The 21,166-nt window shown below is 33.8% G+C and overlaps 2 protein-coding genes across 3 annotated transcripts; one reads left to right on the top strand and one right to left on the bottom strand.

Moving 5' to 3' along the window:
• Positions 1–7,064: 7,064 nt before the first annotated feature.
• On the top strand, positions 7,065–13,532 carry LOC124440725 (Bardet-Biedl syndrome 5 protein homolog). The gene is made up of 9 exons (XM_046991158.1): positions 7,065–7,186; positions 7,667–7,691; positions 8,011–8,068; positions 8,618–8,679; positions 9,869–9,918; positions 10,481–10,561; positions 10,877–10,923; positions 12,467–12,490; positions 13,330–13,532. The coding sequence occupies exons 4-9, from the start codon at positions 8,661–8,663 to the stop codon at positions 13,376–13,378; spliced, it is 270 nt and encodes an 89-aa protein (XP_046847114.1). The 5' UTR covers positions 7,065–7,186; positions 7,667–7,691; positions 8,011–8,068; positions 8,618–8,660; the 3' UTR covers positions 13,379–13,532.
• A 269-nt stretch (positions 13,533–13,801) lies between these two features.
• On the bottom strand, positions 13,802–21,166 carry LOC124440720. 2 transcript variants are annotated; one of them, XM_046991147.1, is made up of 8 exons: positions 20,747–21,166; positions 20,308–20,347; positions 19,430–19,535; positions 18,231–18,278; positions 17,054–17,241; positions 15,140–15,476; positions 14,402–14,467; positions 13,802–13,946 (listed from the first exon to the last, which is right to left on the bottom strand). In XM_046991147.1, the coding sequence occupies exons 1-8, from the start codon at positions 21,097–21,099 to the stop codon at positions 13,936–13,938; spliced, it is 1,149 nt and encodes a 382-aa protein (XP_046847103.1). In that variant the 5' UTR covers positions 21,100–21,166; the 3' UTR covers positions 13,802–13,935. The 2 variants fall into 2 exon arrangements, with proteins under 2 accessions (XP_046847103.1, XP_046847105.1); XM_046991149.1 differs by having other exon boundaries at positions 14,402–14,457; positions 20,747–21,163.

Raw genomic sequence — 21,166 nt, 5'->3', positions numbered from 1 at the left:
TATTTAATCGATAATTTTGTCAGGGGCCAGTATATCTTGGGAGTCGCTTTCACTTTACACTCTGACGCCCCATGCATGTACACTAATCTAAAATTTGTGTTTTCAGTAGAGAAAAAGGCTTTTTCAATTAATGTGCTTTGTTAATTTTCCTTTCTTATATTTCAGGGTAATGATTGTAGAATCTATTATAAATTTTAATAAAATTTGCTTTTTGCAAAGAGTAAATACTGACTTCGAATGTAAAATATATATTATTACATGGCAAGCGTCACTTCCAAAAAGTGGCGCGCTTTGATTGGCTCAGAAGCATTTCTGCCGGTCCATTGTTTTTTCTCGTTATCGACCACGGTCCAAAACGCGTAATTTTACAGTCAAATGTGAACAAACCTCGTCAAGCAAACAGCAAAATGCAAAAAAAAACAAAAATAAAAATGATTTGCAAATGTGAGTCGAAGGAAAAACACTCGGAAAACAGTTTAAGTATTCGGACCATACAATTTGAAACGAATTCTTTTTTACTGATAAGAGTTAGAAAAGTGAAAGTCAACCCGTACAAAACAGCAAAAACGAGAAAGAAAGCAAGCTTTGTTTCATGTCAAATAATGCCATAAAATAAACCTTTTAATAACCTTCCTTTCTCGGTCTTTATGGAGAAATATCGGACCTCTGTCTTTTTGTACAAACCTCGTCCAAAGGGCTCGGTCTGAACAAAAAGACCTCGATCCGTTATTTTTCAGTTAATACCTCGAGCTCGATTATTAAGGGCTTAGTAATTCCTGGAAAATTTTTAAAAGTTTAAACATGGTGTGCACGCATTCCAAATCATTGGTGTTCGGGGCAGAGGTGGATATAAGGTGAGCCACAGACATTACTGCATCTCATTTTTAATTGAAAATAACATGACAACAAAAATTGTTCGTTAGAAACTTCTAAACAATAATTCATTTCCATAACCATACCATAACCATAACCATAACCATAACCATAACCATAACCATAACCATAACCATAACCATAACCATAACCATAACCATAACTATAACCATAACCATAACCATAACCATAACCATAACCATAACCATAACCATAAATATAACCATATGATCCCGAACATACGTTTTCTTGCCAAAATAACAATACAAGCCCGCGTTCATGAGTGAAACTAGCACGCTAATTTTGGGCGGGGTGTGTGATTATTCATATGTTGAGCTCTGTCCCGCTGATTTGTTTTGTTGGCAATTTTAACTTTAATTTATCCCTTTATTATCGTTCTAGTTTCGCCCCAGCCTGCGCTCCGCAAGTAAGCGTCGGCCAGGGTCCATTTGATGCAAAATAATCAGTTGCAGTTGCATTTTTATAAATTTACTCACAATTATAATTTGTCGATCATTTTGTTAGGTAAAAATTTAGTCATGCAGTTACTTTAAGAGCAAAGCTGCTAAGGAAGTGTGAGAGTAAAATTATTTCATTGTGACTTCATTGACTGTTTTCAGGTGATTTCATTAGGTGATTTAGTTTTATTGCGTAATTTGGCAGATACAAAGACGGTGTGTGGTGTGCCCTAGGTACTGGGCATTTTATTTTATAAAATAAACACAATGAAACAGTGCGCTGATTTGTCTATGTCATTTCTCTTCTTTCCACTTTTTCTACTCCTTCTATCCCTACTTATCTATACTCTTCAATTTCATTTGTGCGTCTCAAATAAAGTGTTTTTACTTATCCTCTTTCCCATTATTTCCCTGACCTAATTAACCCCTTCTATTCTACTTTTCTTTTAAATCTCCCATCTTCACAATTTTCCAGATTGCATGGTGAAAGTAACAATGGCAGAATTTTGGGGGCTGCTATATCTTAAAATTTTGTTTTGTATTTTCACTATAGTACTTCACATTGAACAGCAAGGGAGAAATAAAAACGGAAGACAATTGTTTGGATTACAATGGCTACGACTTATATCTAAGGGAGTGTGATGGTTTGGAAGGGAATCAAAAATGGGAATACAAGCTATATTTGCCTGCATTTCGTCTTTAAAGTTCATATAAACCTAACGTGGTTTTTACAGTATCCAATGTACGTGGTGTCAAACGCCATAATCTAAAATTTTGCTGTAATCGGAAAAATAGTTTGCGCTGTGAACTCCGTCAAAAATGCAAAAATATACCATTTTAAACGCTCGGTTTTACCGTTATAGAACTGGGCCTGCGCGTCCAGTTGACATGATTTAAGTAACACGGGTCTCAACTGTCGTAAAGATATATGAAAAGTATAGCAAGATGTTGTCATATAAGGCCAACTCACTCGACTGTAACCGGCATTTCTAACGTTCCCTGCCTTCACTTATTTCTTTTAATGGGTCCGTCAATCCTTTTGAAATAAGAGGGTCGACTTTGTTGCGTTAAAGCGAGTAAAATGCCCAATATCAGCTATGTATAGTATTTGCAAATTACATTTAAACTGAAGAACTTGACTAGCCGGTATATTTAATTTGCAAGACAAGCAAGCTTGTGTAGAGTCTTTGTTCTCAGTCATTGCTGGCCGAATCTTCTCCTACGTATATGGGGCACAAAAAGCGATTGTTTATATGAGAGCCGGGATGGATTGATTCCCGAAACGGGAGATGAATGAGACCTCGGATTTTATACATTTTCTATATGTAATTGTCATTTGTTTGTATGGAACCGGGACGTTTTTTGTCTCGTGACGGTTAGTCGGGTCGATTTTTTTTAACCGTGATCTTGGTCAACACGGGACATTTTTTTGGTCACATAAATGCTCAAATTTTTCACTATCCAGATACTAAACCTGTCAAAATCAACCGGATATAAATAAATGTAGCAACACAACAGCATTGAAACAAAACGATAGTTGGCAGTCAAAGTTCAGAACTACCAACTGTAATTTTTTGTTCGAGTCAAATACAAAGCAAAAAATATGCCATTCTGAAAGCGAGATTTGTATTGTCTGAATTTCTTACAAAGCTCACACGACGAAGTACGGATGCCGCGAACGACAAATGCTTTGGAAAATCAAGGCTGAGGAGACGTGATATGATGGTTTCTCATGCTCAGTTACTTTTTGTCTCGGTGTAAAAACTCATATAAACGAAGGATGCATACAACCCGTCTTGGAAACATCCCGTCTTACCTTCCGATATAAATAGTAAATATTATGCTGCGTGTTCTTTTTGCATTCAAGCCTAGTGTTGCTGCTGAACACTGCTGTCGAAGTCTATGTCAAAAATTTCATTTTCTGATAAATCCACCGATGAAGATGCCGACCTAAATAAGGCCAATTTTTAAAAAAAGGACGCTATGGACAATTTACAGCAGATAGTTTGTCTTGTATTAAATAGAGCCGTGCGAACTGTGTTCCTTACATGACGTAACGACATGAACTTGATACCAGATCCCTTAGTGAAAAATATAAACGGTAAATTTGGATTTTTAACAGCAATTTTCCAAATTAGATTTAATGTAAATCAATTTATTTTTTTGAATTTGTTAATTTCCAGAGTTGTTCTTTCAGACAATACTAAAATCATGTAAGGTTTATATGCACTTTAAGGTTTTTTTTCTTAATCGAAACATGTTGTTAACTAACTCATGTACAATTCATGTGATATTTTTTAAATTTTGGCATTGACGAAATTAGCAAAATGATTCAATGTTTGTAAAGTTCTACATAGTTTTTAAAATTTTAATACGATGAATGTTTCCCAGTCTGTAACTTATGTGGGAAACGGGCTTAGTCAAAGAACTTCAAAAATAAAGCACGATATGGATAATCATTGAAGTAGTCATGTATAAAAAATGGATGTATCTTTCAAAATTGGATGGGAAATTTGTAACACTGTCAAGTACGATTTACCGTGATAGGATAAAAAGTTTAACATACACATTGAAAAGCTGAAACTCTGAATTTGTACTTCAGCAAAAAATTGTTCAGTCCTTTGAACAATTTAGCAATTTACATACGTAATGGCCAAGCCAGTCTGGAAAGTCAATCTTGCTTATGTGAATATTTCGGTGTTCATTCACTGTAAAAACATTTCGATTTTTAAAGAAATGAAAAATTTTAATGATTTTAAATAGCAGGACTACGTACGTAATATGAGCAGGAGGAAACTTGCGAACTGTCTACGCCAATGTGTGAAGGGCATGATGTGTTTATGAATGTGACATCACATCATTTTTACTTATGACTTTGTATAATGTTTAATTTATTTTGTATACGTAGGATTTGCAGATTCGACATATTCGCCGTAATGTTTGTCTTGATCGTGAGGACAGTAAGGCGACACACGTCAAAGTTGTGCCGTGCGCAGATAGTGACTCTCAAATATGGCAATTTGGACAGGCTAGTTGATATAAAAAAAATCCTGTTTCGTTCATTGTAAATTGCATCACCACATTGTGTAGATAGTGCAAAATGTTCTTTTTCTTGCGTCAACGTCGAACGTTGATATGCAACTTGCATGACACCAGAAGGGCTGTATTAGTTATGATCTGAATTAAGTAATTGAACTAATTTGGTTAGCTAGCGGCATAAAATGGAAATAACTGTGTAGATTTTACTATTTTATATTTTACATGTTTTCGCCTATCTCCGTACGTAAGAACGAAGCTTTTATGGGAATGTGAAACCATCAATTGCGTCCATACATGGACACTGTTTAGTTTTCCATCTCTTTTAACTACATTATATTGTAATTGTAACTAAACTCTGACTTTGTTAAATTCATGCAATTTCTCTCCAAGGTGTGCAATTCTAACTTATAAGAGTAAATTTGTAGAAGGAGCATGTGAATTTGATTGCATGCCGAACATATTTTGCTTTTACAATGATGCGATGAACCAAAGTATTGGAGGGGATGACATTTTCGATAAAACGTCATTCTCAGCATTTTGTCAATGTTTATTTAAATGTCTTCATACAAATAAGAGGACAGAATGATGCTGTCAAAAAAGTTATCTCGTAACATGTGAACAGCTTCAAAATGGGTTGAACATGAGTTCATGTCGTGGGAATAGATCTCTATACGTGACTGTAAGTAATGATGTGATCATTATTTCAGCTCCATTATTACTGGCACATATAATGTCAGGCTATTTTGAATCATTCTTCATAGTAATTTATACTAATTTCATATTACTTCACATAAGATGAAATTTTATCTTCCGAGATTTCTTCGCTTGCATAGTTGTATTTCTACCTTCCGGGAGTAATGTTGAATTGAAGCTCGGTAACCTTAAAAGTAATAAGTAAATTACTTCTTCACATGGCATTTGTTGTTGCTAATTTTATGTTTTTCTCAGAAAAGTAATTTGTTCTTCAATTAATTACTTTATATAAAAAGTAAATGTAATTTTTGAGCTTACTATATTTTTCGTGTCATGTTTACACAGACAGTGCAAATTTCTTTTGCATTTTTTGTTCCACGAGGGACTTGATCAATTTAGTTCAACCAAAATAAAATACAATCAATGCAAAAGAAAAAAATAGGGGTGGGAAGCACATTTAAGTTGGGGATAAATTTCTAGGGAACTTTCCTGGTGAAAAGGACATTTAAGGCTGACACGTATTACTTTTTTAATGTTAAAAATATCTTACCGTGCTAATGACCAAAGAAATAATGATTACAGTTCTTTGTCCTTAAAATTTTGAAAAAGACTTGATCTGCGTTCTTTTGCAACTGTTTAATTGCAAATCGAATCTCGTTAGTTTGTGTAAATCGAGCAAATATTTTTTGTCCGTAGTGCTTTTCAGTGATGGTGATCATTATGTGAAATAATTTTTGAGAAACCTTTCCATGAAAAAGGATCTTTTAGCTGATGCAGTAGGTAATCAAAGCATCTAGTATATATGTAACACAGAAAGAAACTATAAGAAAGCAAATGATTGCATTTTAGGTTTAACAGTAGCGAAGTCAAATCATCATATATACACAGTGCCATCTCTTCGTTTAAATATAATTGTGGCGATTTGGCTGCCATCACTACTTTCGCCATGCATAGATTCGCTTGTCATAGCTTTATTTTCATGAATTTAATAGAACTGATTTGACCGTCTGTGTATTTGTCTTATTATTTAAGGCGTAAGCTGTCGTTTTCCGGTTGCTTTTGTTTGAAAGGACAAGGTATTGGTCTATTGCTTTTGTTTATACTTGCTCTCGTAAATTTCCTGGGAAGTACAGGTGAAAAGGATTCTGACTGAATTATGTCTTACTGTGTGTTGATTAGTCGGTTTTTGTCTTTTCAATTATACTGGAAGTGAAACCTACAGGAAAGTTGATAACACGATGGTACTACCTCATGTTAGTGTTACATATTAAATTCTCTTAAGTCGTCGTTATTGTTAAATTACTCAAACTGACAAACAGTAACATAATTTTAGCGGTAAGTGCAAGTTTGCCAAATATTTTATGTTTTACTTAGTTGAATAAAATTTCTTTGTTGGCGAAGAAAGATAAACTTGATGAGGGCACTTTTCTCTGCATACTGCTCATTAAAAACTTTTTTACAATGAAGAAACACTTTACCTCAAAAAAGGGCCCTTTTTTGAATGACGTTTTAGGGCCTTGATCCCCTTGGACTCTCCGGTTTTAACATCCCTGGAAAGAAACGAAAGAATTGCTTTGTGTGAGATTATGCAACTTGTCATGGAGATTTTTCTGTGGAGATTATTATTTTCATGGCAAGGTTTAATGAAAGCGTATTGTTTGTGCAAGTAAGACATTTAGGAGCAGACAGTGAAATAATTTTTGTTTCTTGAGTTTTTCATGTTTTCAAAGGAGTAAGGAGAACGGAGCTAGTATATGATGTCGGGTTAAATAAAGTCAATATGTTTATTAGTTTTCGAATTTCAAGGTGCTGCTATATATGACAAAGTTGATGCGATCTATGACAGAGTAAGTTTTGCCACATACCCTATGTTTTATTGACAACGGCTTCCTCAGTATTTTGTCTCTCACTCTCATTGTTTTATACTTTTGGTAACATCAAGTATTGTCATGTACTTGTTTCCATGACTATCTTTGTGTCAATAATTATTGTATGGATTTTGTACGCTCTTGCAAAGAATAACTTTTTCGTTGGTTTATAGCGACTATGAGTACTTTCTTTCTTTAAATTATGGCTGATATACTATGGAAAGATCGTGATGTACGTTTTGACATTACACTACAGTAAGTATATTATGTGTAATATGATATAAAGCTACTTTAATATTAAGTGAACACTGCTTTTGGATCCGTTTCTTTCATTCCATTTCTTATATTCTATTTTCTCTTATAACTTCTTGTGAAAGGACATCTATCGTTAGCGATCATTGAGTCGTTGTCCGTGGGATGTCGTCTTACGGTTTATATGCCAAGAAAACCAATTAAACCACCGCAGAAATCTCTTGGATTTCTGTTTATTTGCTGAAAATTGCACTTTTCAAAATTGTATTGGATATATGAAGAGAAAATATGCAAGTCCTTGTTTGCATGAAAACTACAGAAGTTTTGAAAATTGTAATCTGAAATTCTTAAGTATTGATGAGTTTTCCTGCCAATAACATAATTCAATGTTCTATACTGTACTTATAAAATTTTGTGTTTGACATCAATCTTGTTCATTAATTCCTCAGCAACAACCTTATATCATCAATTTTACTTATCTAGACAAATGAGAATGAGAAATGGAGAGGTATTACTTTATGTAGTGATTCTTTGAGATCAGGAATAATTCAGTGGGGGAAGGGCTGCTATATTGCAAAATAAAGATGCAATCCACCAGTTTGTGAAATGCATGTCTTTCAACACATTTGCAAGTAGGTAATGTTGATATCTTGATAAACTCCTGTGTAGTGCATTCTAAGTACAGTTTAAACAAGTTAACTCCCAATCACTTTAATGTGATTGTTAATTGTATTTTACATTTCAATTAGTTTGAACAGTATGTACCCATATTTGTAGTGTCACTAAGTCTATTTGCATAGTCTGAGTTTCTTTGTTATTCTTTATAGATTCAAATTGATAAGTTGGATTCAGTTGAAGATACAAAAGGCAATAATGGTGACAGAGGTACTATAGCAAAACAATCTGTTAAAATTCTATGTTCTTCTTATTGTTATGTACCCAATACTCGTTATATTTTTTTAAAGAATTCTTAATTTAGATACATAGGCATGTTTTTGTGTGCAGAATAAATTACCAGAAAACAAAAAAAATACCATTCATTCTAAAAAATGTTTTTGAAAATTTATCCATTAATTGATATTTATGTTATGAAATTATTTCACATCTTCTAACTTTTAGATAAAATTTAACTTGTTTGTTTCATCCCAAAACTTTCAAGGCTTAGATAGAATGGGAGTATTTTTGTCAGTATTTGAGCTCAAAGAAACTACGTTTCTATAAGATATCCTAATTTAAGGCTACTCACTGCTAAAATTCCTGTTAATGCACTTAGGAAATTCCTGTTAATGCACTTAGGAATTCCTGTTAATGCACTTAGGAATTACTGTTAACATAGTTAGGAAATTCCTGTTAATCTAGTTAGGAAAAAAACACTTTCAGCAATGAATAACTTTTGTTTTTATTGCAATATCATTATTCTTTAACATCATGTAGATTGATTGTCACAAATCTTCGAGTAATATGGCATTCTCAGACCATGCAACGTGTCAACCTCTGTGAGTATGTAGTGCTAATTATTAAATCTGACATGTAAAACATATGCATACCGTCAACTGGGGTTATTTGGGACTGTTTTTACATATACATTTGAAATAATGTACCAAGGCATGAAGTATGAATAGAGGTTTTGGTGGTAAAAGTTGAATAAATAATCACAGTTTTTTTTGGTCTATTCTATGGCTCTAATCAGAACTTTATGTTGGGCATTGATTTTTATCACACGTATTCGATTTCCGCTTGGCAAGTCTCTCGCTACAATTTTAAATCACAGTTTTTCATCATCCTAATTACTGCATCATTCATTTTATTTTGTCTCTACACTTTTTAAAAATATGCTTGAGTCCCAAATTACCCCATGTGGACAAAATAGGGACAGCCTTTGATTTTGCTATATATTCTTAGTTTTTACCAGCCAGGATTATATGGGACACTTTATGTTTTATAATGTTCTCCCAGTTATGTTTTTCTTATGTGCAAGCTTCTGGGGTAAATTGGAAAAAGGGTACACTTCAGGAAAAATACACTTTAACTACAATTAGCCAAGTAATTACAGATCAGAAATCATAAATATCCGTATTTCAATTTTAAATCGTAACTAAGTAACATACAACATGGCAGCTTTCGAAGCAGTGCCACATGGCAGAGCTTTGAAGAAAAAGGTACAAGCTTTAGAGGTGTGGTTCATCTACGGATGTCCCAAACTATCCTCTGACGAAAATACTAGTCCTCAGAAAACTAAACCGTTCATCTTAAAATTCAAAGAGAAACGTAGTGTAACAAAAATTACAGTGTTTGTAAATTTTACTATTTTCGAAGCGTCGCAACAGCACAATTTTTTTCGTGTCTTGAAAAATGTAGCAAATTCAACAAATATCAAAAATACAAGAATCATGAGATAAAATATTACTATTCAAATGTTTCACTCAACTGAGCAAAGAAAAAAAGCTTACTGGCTTTGTGCAAAAGGAATTTTTTAAATAAATCAACTGAGTGCTTGTCAAAGAGTATGGAATGCAAAGCATTAAATATTTGTCCCAATTTACACCACTGTCCCAAATAACCCCAGTTGACGGTACATAAGTAGAGACTGTGACTGGGGTAAAAGCAAAATCAAGTATGCATGGACCTGCTTTGTGTATGAGGGAAAACTGTAACTAATGGTTGCACTTCCTTCTTTTTTTTCAGCTGTTGGATTTGGATGTATCCTCAACCTTTCCACTAGAGTTGCAAGTTCTGTAAGTTTTTCTCCTTTGCATTGGCAGAAGCATTTTGTTTCATTTTATACAAACACGTTGAATGTATTTGATGAACTATTTTTCATAATACTATTGAGCATTTTATAATCTGTGTTTGCGCTTGGATTGAATTACCGTATATGGACTTCCCTTTGGCATCACCAGATGTCATAGGAGACAAATTGTACTATTTAAATCACTTCAAGCCAAAGACTTGCAGGTTGTTTGAAACTGCACAACTTTGTAGACCACCTGACTTAGTGCATCACAAGCAATGTACGTACGTACCAATAGAATTCTGACGTGACTCGCTTATTAAGTCTGACTAAGTCTCACAACATAATATGACTACTAATTTCACCACTAACATCGACCCATCTTCTTAAAGGTTTTTGGTCGTTAATAGAAAAAAGATTGCAGTTTCATTCTCTAAAACGAAATTAATATATAATGCAAAACACCATTGTGCTGTTACTTCATTTTCTTCACCTTACAAACATTCACTTTCTTCAGGTAACATGTTTTCACATGCAAGCAAACATTGTCTTATCATTATTTTTAGAAACTTCGTGGTAAGACAGAATCTTTATATGTTCTTACTCGATGTAATCACACAAGATTTGAATTTATTTTTACAAACTTGGTAAGAAATTGACATGGTGTACCTGGTATCGGTTTCAATGTTCAAAACTTGTTCGCCAATTGTACATATCTTTCCTGTTTTTAAGTCATTTTACCTGTAGTTAACAGGTCTTCAATGATTCTCACCGGGAATTTTAGTTTTTTCCCCAAAATAAGACAAATGTTATAAATTTTGTTATTATATAGGGTTTTGGTGATTTTCATCTCGGCTACCCTTTTTCTTCACACATATATTGTGTATTTTCAATTATCGAACTTGAAAAACTCAATTATTCCTACTTCTGATTGTTTTTTATTCGTTTTTTGTTAACAATAGGTTTCTGGCAGTCCAAGATTATTTTCAACTGTAATGTCTGTTTATAGGTTTGTAATTGTTTGTTTTGTAAGAAACAAACTCCGAAAAAACAATATATCTTGAGATTACAAAATATGAATCAGAACAACACGAGAAGTGAATTGTAAATTTTCGACTTTATTTCAAAGTCATTTTGTAATCTCAAGATGTCTTGTTTCTTCGGAATTTGTTTCTTACCCCATTTTTTTAAATTGCCGGCTGGTCATGGTGTTTGTTTTGTAATATGCGTAAAACTACAGCTATTTGTATCATAAATTCATTAACCATTGATGATTCTCAATTATCTATAGCCATATATACATAGCTATAGCTACAGAGTGTATATAAAAAAGTTGATTCTTGTAAAACTCTCTAAAACAAGATGCGCGCGAACTAAGCAAAAACTTGTGATTGTTCTAAGTACGTTAACGTTCTCTAGTACAGGGGTAAATCATGCTTTGGTTACTACTTTGTTTTTTGCATTGCTATTCATGTAAAAAAAGTGTTGCTTGTATCATTGTCGTATCATACACGTATCGCTCTCGTGTCATACCCGTATCATTTTCTTAATATTGCACACTAACACGATATGATACGAAAAACATTCTCGTATCATACTCGTATTGTTATCGTATCATACTCGTATCGTTATCGTATCATACTCGTATCGTTCTCGTATCATACGCCTTTCGTTGTCGTATCATACGCGTATGTTTTTCGTATCGTACGCGTTTCAAACGCGTATCGTATGTTAGCAAATACGCGAGCGCTACTGTAGTTCCTGCTGTGAATTTTTTTATCATTTTTTTTTGCATTCTGTTGAGAATTGATTTCATTCGCTGTCTTTTCTGTAATTGAACAAAATATTTGCATTGTATAGCAGTAGGAAAACTGGCTTTGCTACCTATTGTCGATGTGGTGTATAACAGCGGTTATGGCTTCTGTAGTTTTAGTGGCTAGCATCTGTGCATGCATACATGGCTGACCATTATGTTGTACTGTTAAATTTTTGGTTCAATGCAAAATTAATAAAGTTTGCGGAAGTAAAACTACCGTGTAGCCTTTAAGCTTTGATATGACAAGTTATGCATATACGGAGTATTATTGCATTGTTATATTTTTGTTATAATCAACAATCTACATATGTTCATCAATCTACCTCATTGCTTCATTTTTTGCTGCCCATATATCATGCGTTTTCTAAAGTCTAAATGTCATTTTAGAGCAATTCTTTTTAAGAAATAAAAGATGTTTACTGTGTTTGCATAGGCTTATGCAAACCTCGGAGACCTTTGGGGGAATTGGAAAGCAGATCAGTGCAAGCCCGAGACCGAAGGTTGCACATGTTCGGGAGTTCTCACAAACGTCTCCGAAGCTTGCATAAGCCAGTGCAAACACGAAAAAGATCTTTTTTTTCTTTTATAAAATAGCAATAATGTGAAACAGACAAATATTTTAATTTTGCCTCTAAAATGTATTCATGTTCCATTTGTTAATTCTCTCTGACTGATTGATGGAAATGGTGCTAATTATGGATGTCGTATTAATAATTGTATATTTGTTGACTTTTAGGCGTACTTTGCTGATGGCCATAAAGTAAGTAAATATAAATATTTGTTTATGATGTATAGTTTTGACCGAGATGATTTTAATTTAATTGATAATTTATTTTCATTTTTTTACGTTTAAATCATTTTATCGAGTAAGTATACAAAATTTTGCGGTCATGATACAAACAGCTTTCTGGATGTCCTTAAATATCCTTGAATGCTCTTGAATTTGAAATATATAGTTAAAGGCCTAAAAATTCGTTGGATTCATATAAAGATGTGGTCGACAGTCCTTGATTCCTAATTTTCTTGATCAATTTTTCTAAACATGTCGACTGTTTCTCCTAATAAGATTAACGTACAAGTCACATGCCTCTCCATCCAAATTTGTCCAACGACATGTTCTTCCCCTCGATTTTATTGAAGAATATTATTGTATACGATCGTTGACCCTCCTTATGCCTATGTTTCATTGGTCAAAAGCATGTCTCCCGATGCTGAGGTGATGTATTAACTCTTTTTTTTCTGTAATTGCGTCAGGGAGGGAAGAGTATTGTAGTACATTTATTGACGGTGAAAAGAAAAAAAAAGGCTTATTCTCCTCACCTGTTTTAAAGTTATGCGATGATTTTTTTTCTTTTTGTCACATTGTTATTCGTAATATTTTTGGCGACTGGTGTATAAAAAACACCTATATATACTTCATGAAATTTTCAGGCCGAGTTTGATCTGTGGCACTTTGTAATCAAATGACTTCGTACTTATTTACATCGCTTTCGGCTGGCTTCAGATGCAGATTCATTAGAACTGTGTTTTATAGAATATGTGTACGTGGATGGTTTTGTTATAGTACAGTTGTTGAAAGAAGAGTTTTGGTTTATTTAGTCTACAGATCGAGAACCCGTGTTCAATCCCGAGCTTGGCTTGGCAATAGAGAAGCTAAAAGATGGGTTTACACTTCAAGGGCTTTGGGAGGTGATGCCTAACTGATGGCAATATTTTATGTTATCATGTCCTAAGTACTTATTGTGAATTCTGTAAATAAAGCGAACATGTAATATTACAAATCATAGACATTTCATCATTTACGTTTGCTTCAAAAAATTTAAGTAATGCTCGATAACTCAGATATGAGGCCGACGTCGGCGTGGTAAAATTTAAAGTCAACTTTTCAATATATTTGACTGGCTTCCTGAAAAGTATGTCAAAAAATGAAACTCACGTTTTACAAACGATTAGTTTTCCGTGAAATATGATGTAAGCTAAAAAGAAAAAGCTCAGGTGATTACAAATGCTAAAATTTGAATTTTTCAATGACAGACACGAAGTTAGGGATATAATAAGTAAGAAGACAGAGTTTTGCTTCAATAGTCTTTTTTGTCTTTTATTTCACTATAGCTAACTACATAATGTTATACTTAAACCATGCATGTATTGATTGGACTAGAATAAGCCACTGAAAGACGAAAAAACTCCTCCAAAGCGATCACTTCAACCATTGCCTGAAAAATTAAAAAATGAATTTAGTGGTTAGAACTTAATTTGAATTTGAAGGCATTTCTCCAGTTTTAATGTCAACCGTTGTCAGTTGTTCTTTGGCAGTAATAGAAAAGCAATCATTTACAGAACCTTTTCTCGTGGAAATCGACCTATGATTTTATTTTTTGCTACCTGTGGGTTATTTGAAATAAATTGATAAAAAATTATTTATTCTTTTTAAGCTCGGGATCTATTGATAAAAAATTACTTAATGAAGCACAATAAGATTATTTGTTGACGACCGCCACGACTCAAAATAAACAACTGTTTTTTTGCGGTTTCCCTGATTGTAGCTATTATAAATGCACGTCAAACTTCCTAAATTTATTTGCATGAAATTCTATTTATAGTTTTACATTGCCAATTTTTTAACTTTCACTCATCTTACATGCATGATAATAACCATTTAAAACTTTACCTGAGCCCGTCATCGCACGAAAATAGCTAAAACATCGGAGTCTCCAGAGAAAGAATCTATGCAAACATAATAGCAAAGATATGCTGAAATTTGCTCCTTTTTATTTTTCAATTGAATAACTAAGGCCTATATCAAACGTTGAACTTTACATGCACAGAACGCATTAGTATTTAGTGTAGGTAATAGCATGGTTTCGAGTGCAATTTGGGAAAAACATGCACGAGTGAGTTTTTCAAAGACTGTCAAAATTGCTCGAGCACAAGACTTCTTAATAATATACATGAAAAAAATTCTTAATTTTGTTGATTTTTAACTGCATTTTAAACGTAAAAAGAAAATATACTTAAAACTTACGCCAGCCATTGTAATTGCTTTGTTAACAATAATGTAACGTTCCCGCCTTTGAAATGTTTTATTTTGATTGGCTCTTAGATCACTTCTTTTTCTCATAAACCAATCAGGAGTGCATTTTTCAAAAATAAATTGCACTGGTGTTTCGCTTTTTTGCACCGAGGTTTCACACTTTTGCACCGGTGTTTCGTATTTTTGCACTGGTATTTACGATAAAGTGCACTGTTATTAACCAATCAGAATTGAGGAATTTTATTCATGTTAGTTATTAAAGACAAAAGAAAATGAGATGAACTTCCTGATTAACTTTTTTTTAAATGCGTTTGGCTTATTATTTCCACATCCACTGCACAGTAATGATCAATAAAATATTCTTTTACGACTTACTGTAATCATTGTAAATCTGATGTCGCCCAACTATGCTGTAAATGAATGATGTTCCTGGAAATCGGCTATCCCAGGGGCAAACTTTAGTGTTTCCAATGCTTAACCATCCATCATCCTTGGGACATCCACCATAGTAGTGATTTATATGAAAATCACGACATCTACTATTCCAGCAACGACCTTCTATTGTAAAGTAGTTAAAGGTAGACGATGTTATATCATGCCATGGGGACTCCACGAGGTTAAGTTGTGTAAACCAGTCGATGTAGCTGCAATTCGGACATTTGAACTTAAGGACCAACTGTTCCAAGCCGTTTTTGTACAACACAAAACGTACCTTATTTAAAATATTTACGACAGTTTTAAATTGTTACTCTCAGCTTAGGTAATTTTAGGGAGCTTTAGCGAAGACTACAAATACGACTACGAGTAAGAAGTATGCCATTTTTGCGCGAAACATTTTGGTGACAACCATAAACATTATAAATAATACTAGAAATGGCATCGTAATAAAATCTATAGTCCAAAATATGATATGTGTTTTTAGAGGGCAAAATCTATTTTGCATTGAAAACTTGACTTGATTGTGTTGCTTTTATACTCATTCAGTAAATTATAAGTCCGTCAGTCATTGCTTGATAAAAAGACCTCTTTCGTCTTTAATTCAAGTTCTAACAGACTTCAAAAAAACATATATTTGTCATCCATACCGGAAAAAATGATAAAAATGGTTAAACCATGTGAATACGTGAGTTGTAAAAATAAAAACGAACAACACAAGTTTTCATTGCTTATAGATTAATGGAAACATACTAAGTATTCGGAGATTATAAACAACATATAATCATAACAGCTCGCTAAAACAATTGCTAACGCTTAAAATTGACAAATTTTCTTGATTCTGGTACAAAAGAGTAAAAAACGTACTATGCAGTATATCAAAAAAGAATCCAAAACTTGAAAGCAGACGACAAAAGAATATCTGTTTACTTCTTGTTTAAATAAGCAATGCATCTGGGACCTAAATTTCCCCCCCAACTCTCGCGTTTCCTAAATTCGTCATCAATGCCACCTCTAGTTTTATTTATAAACTCTGTCGCGACTACAATGTCTTCTTATAAAAAGAAAGTAGGTATGATTTCTTATTGTTGAGGAAATAAGTCGACAGTGCCATTTTCAACCACCAGGCTTTATTTCAGAAACTTTTTTGACCGCAGATTAAAACAAAAATATGACCTGCAAAACTTCCAAGTATTTCATACGCTAAGTGAAAGGTAAACAAACAATAAAATAGTACAAATATATCGTACGTAAAATGTAAAATAGTGAAGATTTTTCAGTCTAAAGGGCCGTAGCTGCTTCACAAAATTTGGTGTTTTTCACAATAAAAAGGCCCTGGATAGCGTTATCTACTAGATAGCAATTTTTTGTACTTTTATAAAACCTTATAAAAAGCAAAATATATTAGATTAGAACTGAGCAATCACTGAAACAAAATATTGTTTCAAAGATTACGAAATTTCTTTGTCGTATGAAAAATATAAACACCTTTTTAAAAAGTTGGAAATTTTTTGCTATCCAATGGATAACGCTACCCAGGCTTCGTGCAACCGGCCCTGGCGTTTGCAACTAAAGCAAAAATGCAAAATTTTGACGAAGCAACTGCCTCGTGCCATTCCCTTACACTGTCAAACTTTGTACTCGTTGCATTAGTTGTTGTCGTAGTCGTACTCTTGCTAAAGCTCGCTATTTCTATGAACCTGCACCGTCACTGACGACGAGAAACATGTTCTACTTCTACATCCCAGCAATCGCTTATGCATTGGTTCTTGCTCAACAAAAACAACTGTTCAGGTGAAATCGCTTGTCATTTTTATATTCTTACTTTAATTATAAATTTTACCCAGATTTTACCTCACTCGACACTACTTTGTTCCAATTTGTTGGATCGACAAGACGATTTTTATAAAGTCCCGTAAATGATTTAAATTTGTTAAGAGCTCCTAAACTTGATTCATGTGAAGGTAATTTCTGCTTCCAAAATTTACCAATACTTGTTAATCGGTTGCCTCCAGAAACAACCTTGAAAGCCATTGTAAATCCTGCAGAATACATGATTACTTTACAGGTCTTCCGACGATAGCTAAGTTAAAACTGCTGAAGATGAGGTGATACAAGAGCTTGGATAGCGGACAATCGAGGTTTTACAATTGTAAGGTCTTACAATTGTAAGAGCCTCAAATTAGCTTAGTATGAGTAAGTTCTGGTCATTCGCATTCTACAAAAAGTCAACCACTTCCGGATTTTTTACAAACAAAAACCTTTTAAAAACACTTTATAAGGCTAATACCATCATCACAATTGATTTCTCCACTTGAAAGGGCGTCCAGTTTATGTAATGAAAGAATGTATGTCAACCGAGATGCATTGCGCGCAAATCACGGTAGGTGTGACGGCCATTTTGTTGGCATTGTAATTGTTCGACGTCGGTAAGTATGTATTCATTATGTAGTCAATGTAGGCGTTTATTTTTAAATGTACCTAACACATTGTTTTTAAGTAACTTATGATTTGAAAAGGTTTTTTACGTAAACGGGGAAGGCCAATTGCCATTGGATTAACTTGTGCTTTGTGACTTTTCAAGAAAATTACTTTAAGATATAAACATATACTAAAGCGCAAAGTGCATCTTGGTTGACTCACGTTCTTTAATTAATTCAAGCAAGATTAAACTTTCTTTAAATGAAGATATGATCTTCGCACTTTTGCTGGACAATTTAAGCAATTGTCTCATGAACCTGAAAAATTCAGGTGACTCAACGGGATGATCCCTGAATTTTTCAGGTTCATGAAACAATTGCTTAAATTGTCCAGCAAAAGTGCGAAGATCATATCTTCATTTGATTTCAAACACCGCACTGCATAAAACATTCTTCATTAAATTTTCTTGTTACAATTATCCTTGCATGTTATTTTAGGCACTTTTTTAAAAATAAATAATTTTGTCACGTGCTCTTTATCTCGTGCTTTTAATGCTTTTATCACGTTCATTGTGAAGCTTGCATTAAAGTTTCAGTTTGAAATTGCTTACCTCCTGATTTCATGTCACAAAACACTGGAAATGCGTTTTCTCTATTTCCTAGAAAAATGAACAAAATCTTGAAAAATTTGTAATTGACTCTGCGTGAACTATACATCATGAACAGAATGTTATAAGCCCTTATCAACGAAGCTCGGGGTCTTTACGGAGAAATATAGGACCGAATTTTTTGTGCAGACCGAGCCCGTTGGGCAAGGTTGTACTAAAATAGAGCTCCGAGATTTCTCAGGAAAGACTGAACAAGTGAAGTTAATAAAAGGTGTATTATATGGCATTATTTGACAAGAAACGAAGCTTTCCTTCTTTATTGTCCTCGCTGTTGTGCAAGGACTGGCTTTCACTCCACTAGTTTTTGTCGGTAAAAAATAAATTGTTTGAAATTGTGTCATCTGAACAATAAACCCACTTTGCAAGTGCTCTATTTTTGACTCACATTCGTAGCTATATGGTTTTTCTTTCGTTTTTTTTTTTACATTGGCCGTTTTTATGCTTTAGACAGATAATACATCTGGTTGACTTAAACTAAACGGCAAAATCAACTGGTCGAGACGAGTTGACAACTTTAAATCCTCTCAAGACGAATTAAAAGCTAAAGTCGTCTTGACAGTTAATTCGTCTAATAGCCGTCTTTATCCTTCCGACGATTTAAGAGACGCATTAAAAAAATTCGTCTTAAGTCGCACAGACGTACTATCTGTCTTAAACATAAAAACGGCATTTGTAAAATTAGTTACATGTGATAGACCGTCACCGTTGCGGGAAAATAATGGACCGGCAAAAAGTTTCTAAGCCTATCAAAGAGCACCATTTCACCAGAAGTGACGCTTGCCGTATAATAAAAGGTAATTAATCTAACGTGTGAGCTTGTACGAAATATTACAAAAAATTATCAATCTCTTTTCCTGAAACCCAAGCACTAGTAATGTTAAAATTACCTGGACAGCGTAGTATCGTGATATATAACGTAATATAAAAATGTCATTGAAATGTTTGTTGAAATAACCACACGAAACTTGCAAAATCTCGTATATGCTGTATCCTTTAAAGTATTCTATACCTTTAATGCTTTTCGTACGAGTGAGAATTAGTTTTCAATAGATTTTTATTGATGCATGCTACTGTAAAATTCTCTGGAATAAAAATTAAACACTTGTATGGAACATGCACCAACGTAAGTTTTAATGTCTTACTGTTTGGTTCAATGGAAATCCAATAAATGTCATCGGGAAAACAGCCTTCTGATCTTTTCTGAAGAATATCGCTGCAGGATTTGCCAGGTGACTTGATGGTACCATACTGAAATTTGTATGTTTGTATGTATTAGTGTTAATATCACGTCTCACTGAATATTATTAACTCTACTAATTAATCAAACCTCAATAGCAAGTCAAATAAAAAAAGGATACTACTAATAAAATGAGAAATAAAAATAGTCATTATTAAACATGATAATGAGCCCTTAATAACCGAGCTCGAGGTTTTTACGGAGACATAACAGACCGAAGTGTTTTTGTGCAGACCGAGCCCATAGGACGAGGTTTGTAGAAAAAGACAAAAGGCCGATATTTCTCAGTAAAGATGGAGAAAGCGAGGTTATTAAAAGGTTTATTATATGGCATTATTTGTCATGAAACGAAGCTTGCTTTGTTTCTTGTCTTTGCTGTTTTGTACGGGTTGGCTTTCACTTTTATAGTTTTCGTCAGTAAAAATTAAATCGTTTAAAACTGTATCGTCAAATTGTACGATGTTTGTTTAAATTAATATTGAATGAATTCAAATGTTATGATTGTGCTGACGCATGTCTATGAAAGTTTGCCGAAATCACAGGATCACGCTAGCGAGACCATCGGCGAAACTATCTTCTCTACAATTTACCGTCACTCATGTAGCTATGTTGCCATCTTATGGATACAATAATGTCAGTGGCGTAACTGCCATGAGCTCTGTATGAACAGAGCAATGTGCACCCAAGCAATCAGCTTGCCAGGAGGCACCCTGAACGGTGTTATTTAAGAAAATAAAGATAAAAATTGCTTTATCAACAAATTCTTTTATTTTTTAGGTGTACCTGCTCTTCCTTAGCAATTCCATTCCACCCTAGTTTCTCTCTGAAAAATATATCATAAATATGAACGTCAATCGTTTTTTAAAAAGACATGTTGAAGTTTTTAAGTGAAAAATGTGGTTCCAATTTTTGAAGACAGACTATAGAATGTATTCATGTGACGTCAAAGCGGCCATGTTGGGGAGTACATCATAGTGCTGATACTCAACAGAGCATGAAATTAACTAAAATTCTTTTCATTATATGAGATCATTAATTTATTGCGCAAACATCGCAAAACTCACTTGAAAGAAGAACTAAAAGCAAATTCTGTCCTCATTCAATTTCATATTTTGTTTGATAGTTATTGCAGTAGTTTTGAGCTTCATGCAAAACATAAAAGTTTGCAAGGAGCTTAGCTAACTATTGTTAAAATAATCCAGCGTCCAAGCCCTATACAAACCTCAACGCCAGTATAATTCCAACTGCGATAAATATCATGCCTAAATAATAAATCGCCGAGTATCGAACAACATTTTCTGCTGTTCTGGTGTCCAGCCAAACCACAGCATATAAAATACAGATGATGATCAGTGGAATGATACAAGCATTTAGAAGCTGCAAGATCGTGTCTCCTATATTCAGACATAAAGATCCTATAAAGATAACAATATCTTTCCATTCATCGACGATAATAGCATTATTTTGAACAAGGCCACTAAAGAAATGTCCAAATATGAAACAACAAACGCCGAAAAGGATTAGTACGACAATGTTTTGGTCCTTATTCACTCGACCACCAAATAAATCTACCATTACGCAAGCTTTGAATAGTGAATGCACATATAAAGACACTTCGCGTTGTTAATCTCTGATGTTAGCG

This window comes from Xenia sp. Carnegie-2017, unplaced genomic scaffold, assembly GCF_021976095.1.
Source record: "Xenia sp. Carnegie-2017 unplaced genomic scaffold, XeniaSp_v1 HiC_scaffold_2, whole genome shotgun sequence".
In the NCBI taxonomy this organism is placed as follows: domain Eukaryota; kingdom Metazoa; phylum Cnidaria; class Anthozoa; order Malacalcyonacea; family Xeniidae; genus Xenia; species Xenia sp. Carnegie-2017.
The sequence above is the reverse complement of the archived record's forward strand: the minus strand, read 5'-3'. Positions and strand labels throughout refer to the sequence as shown.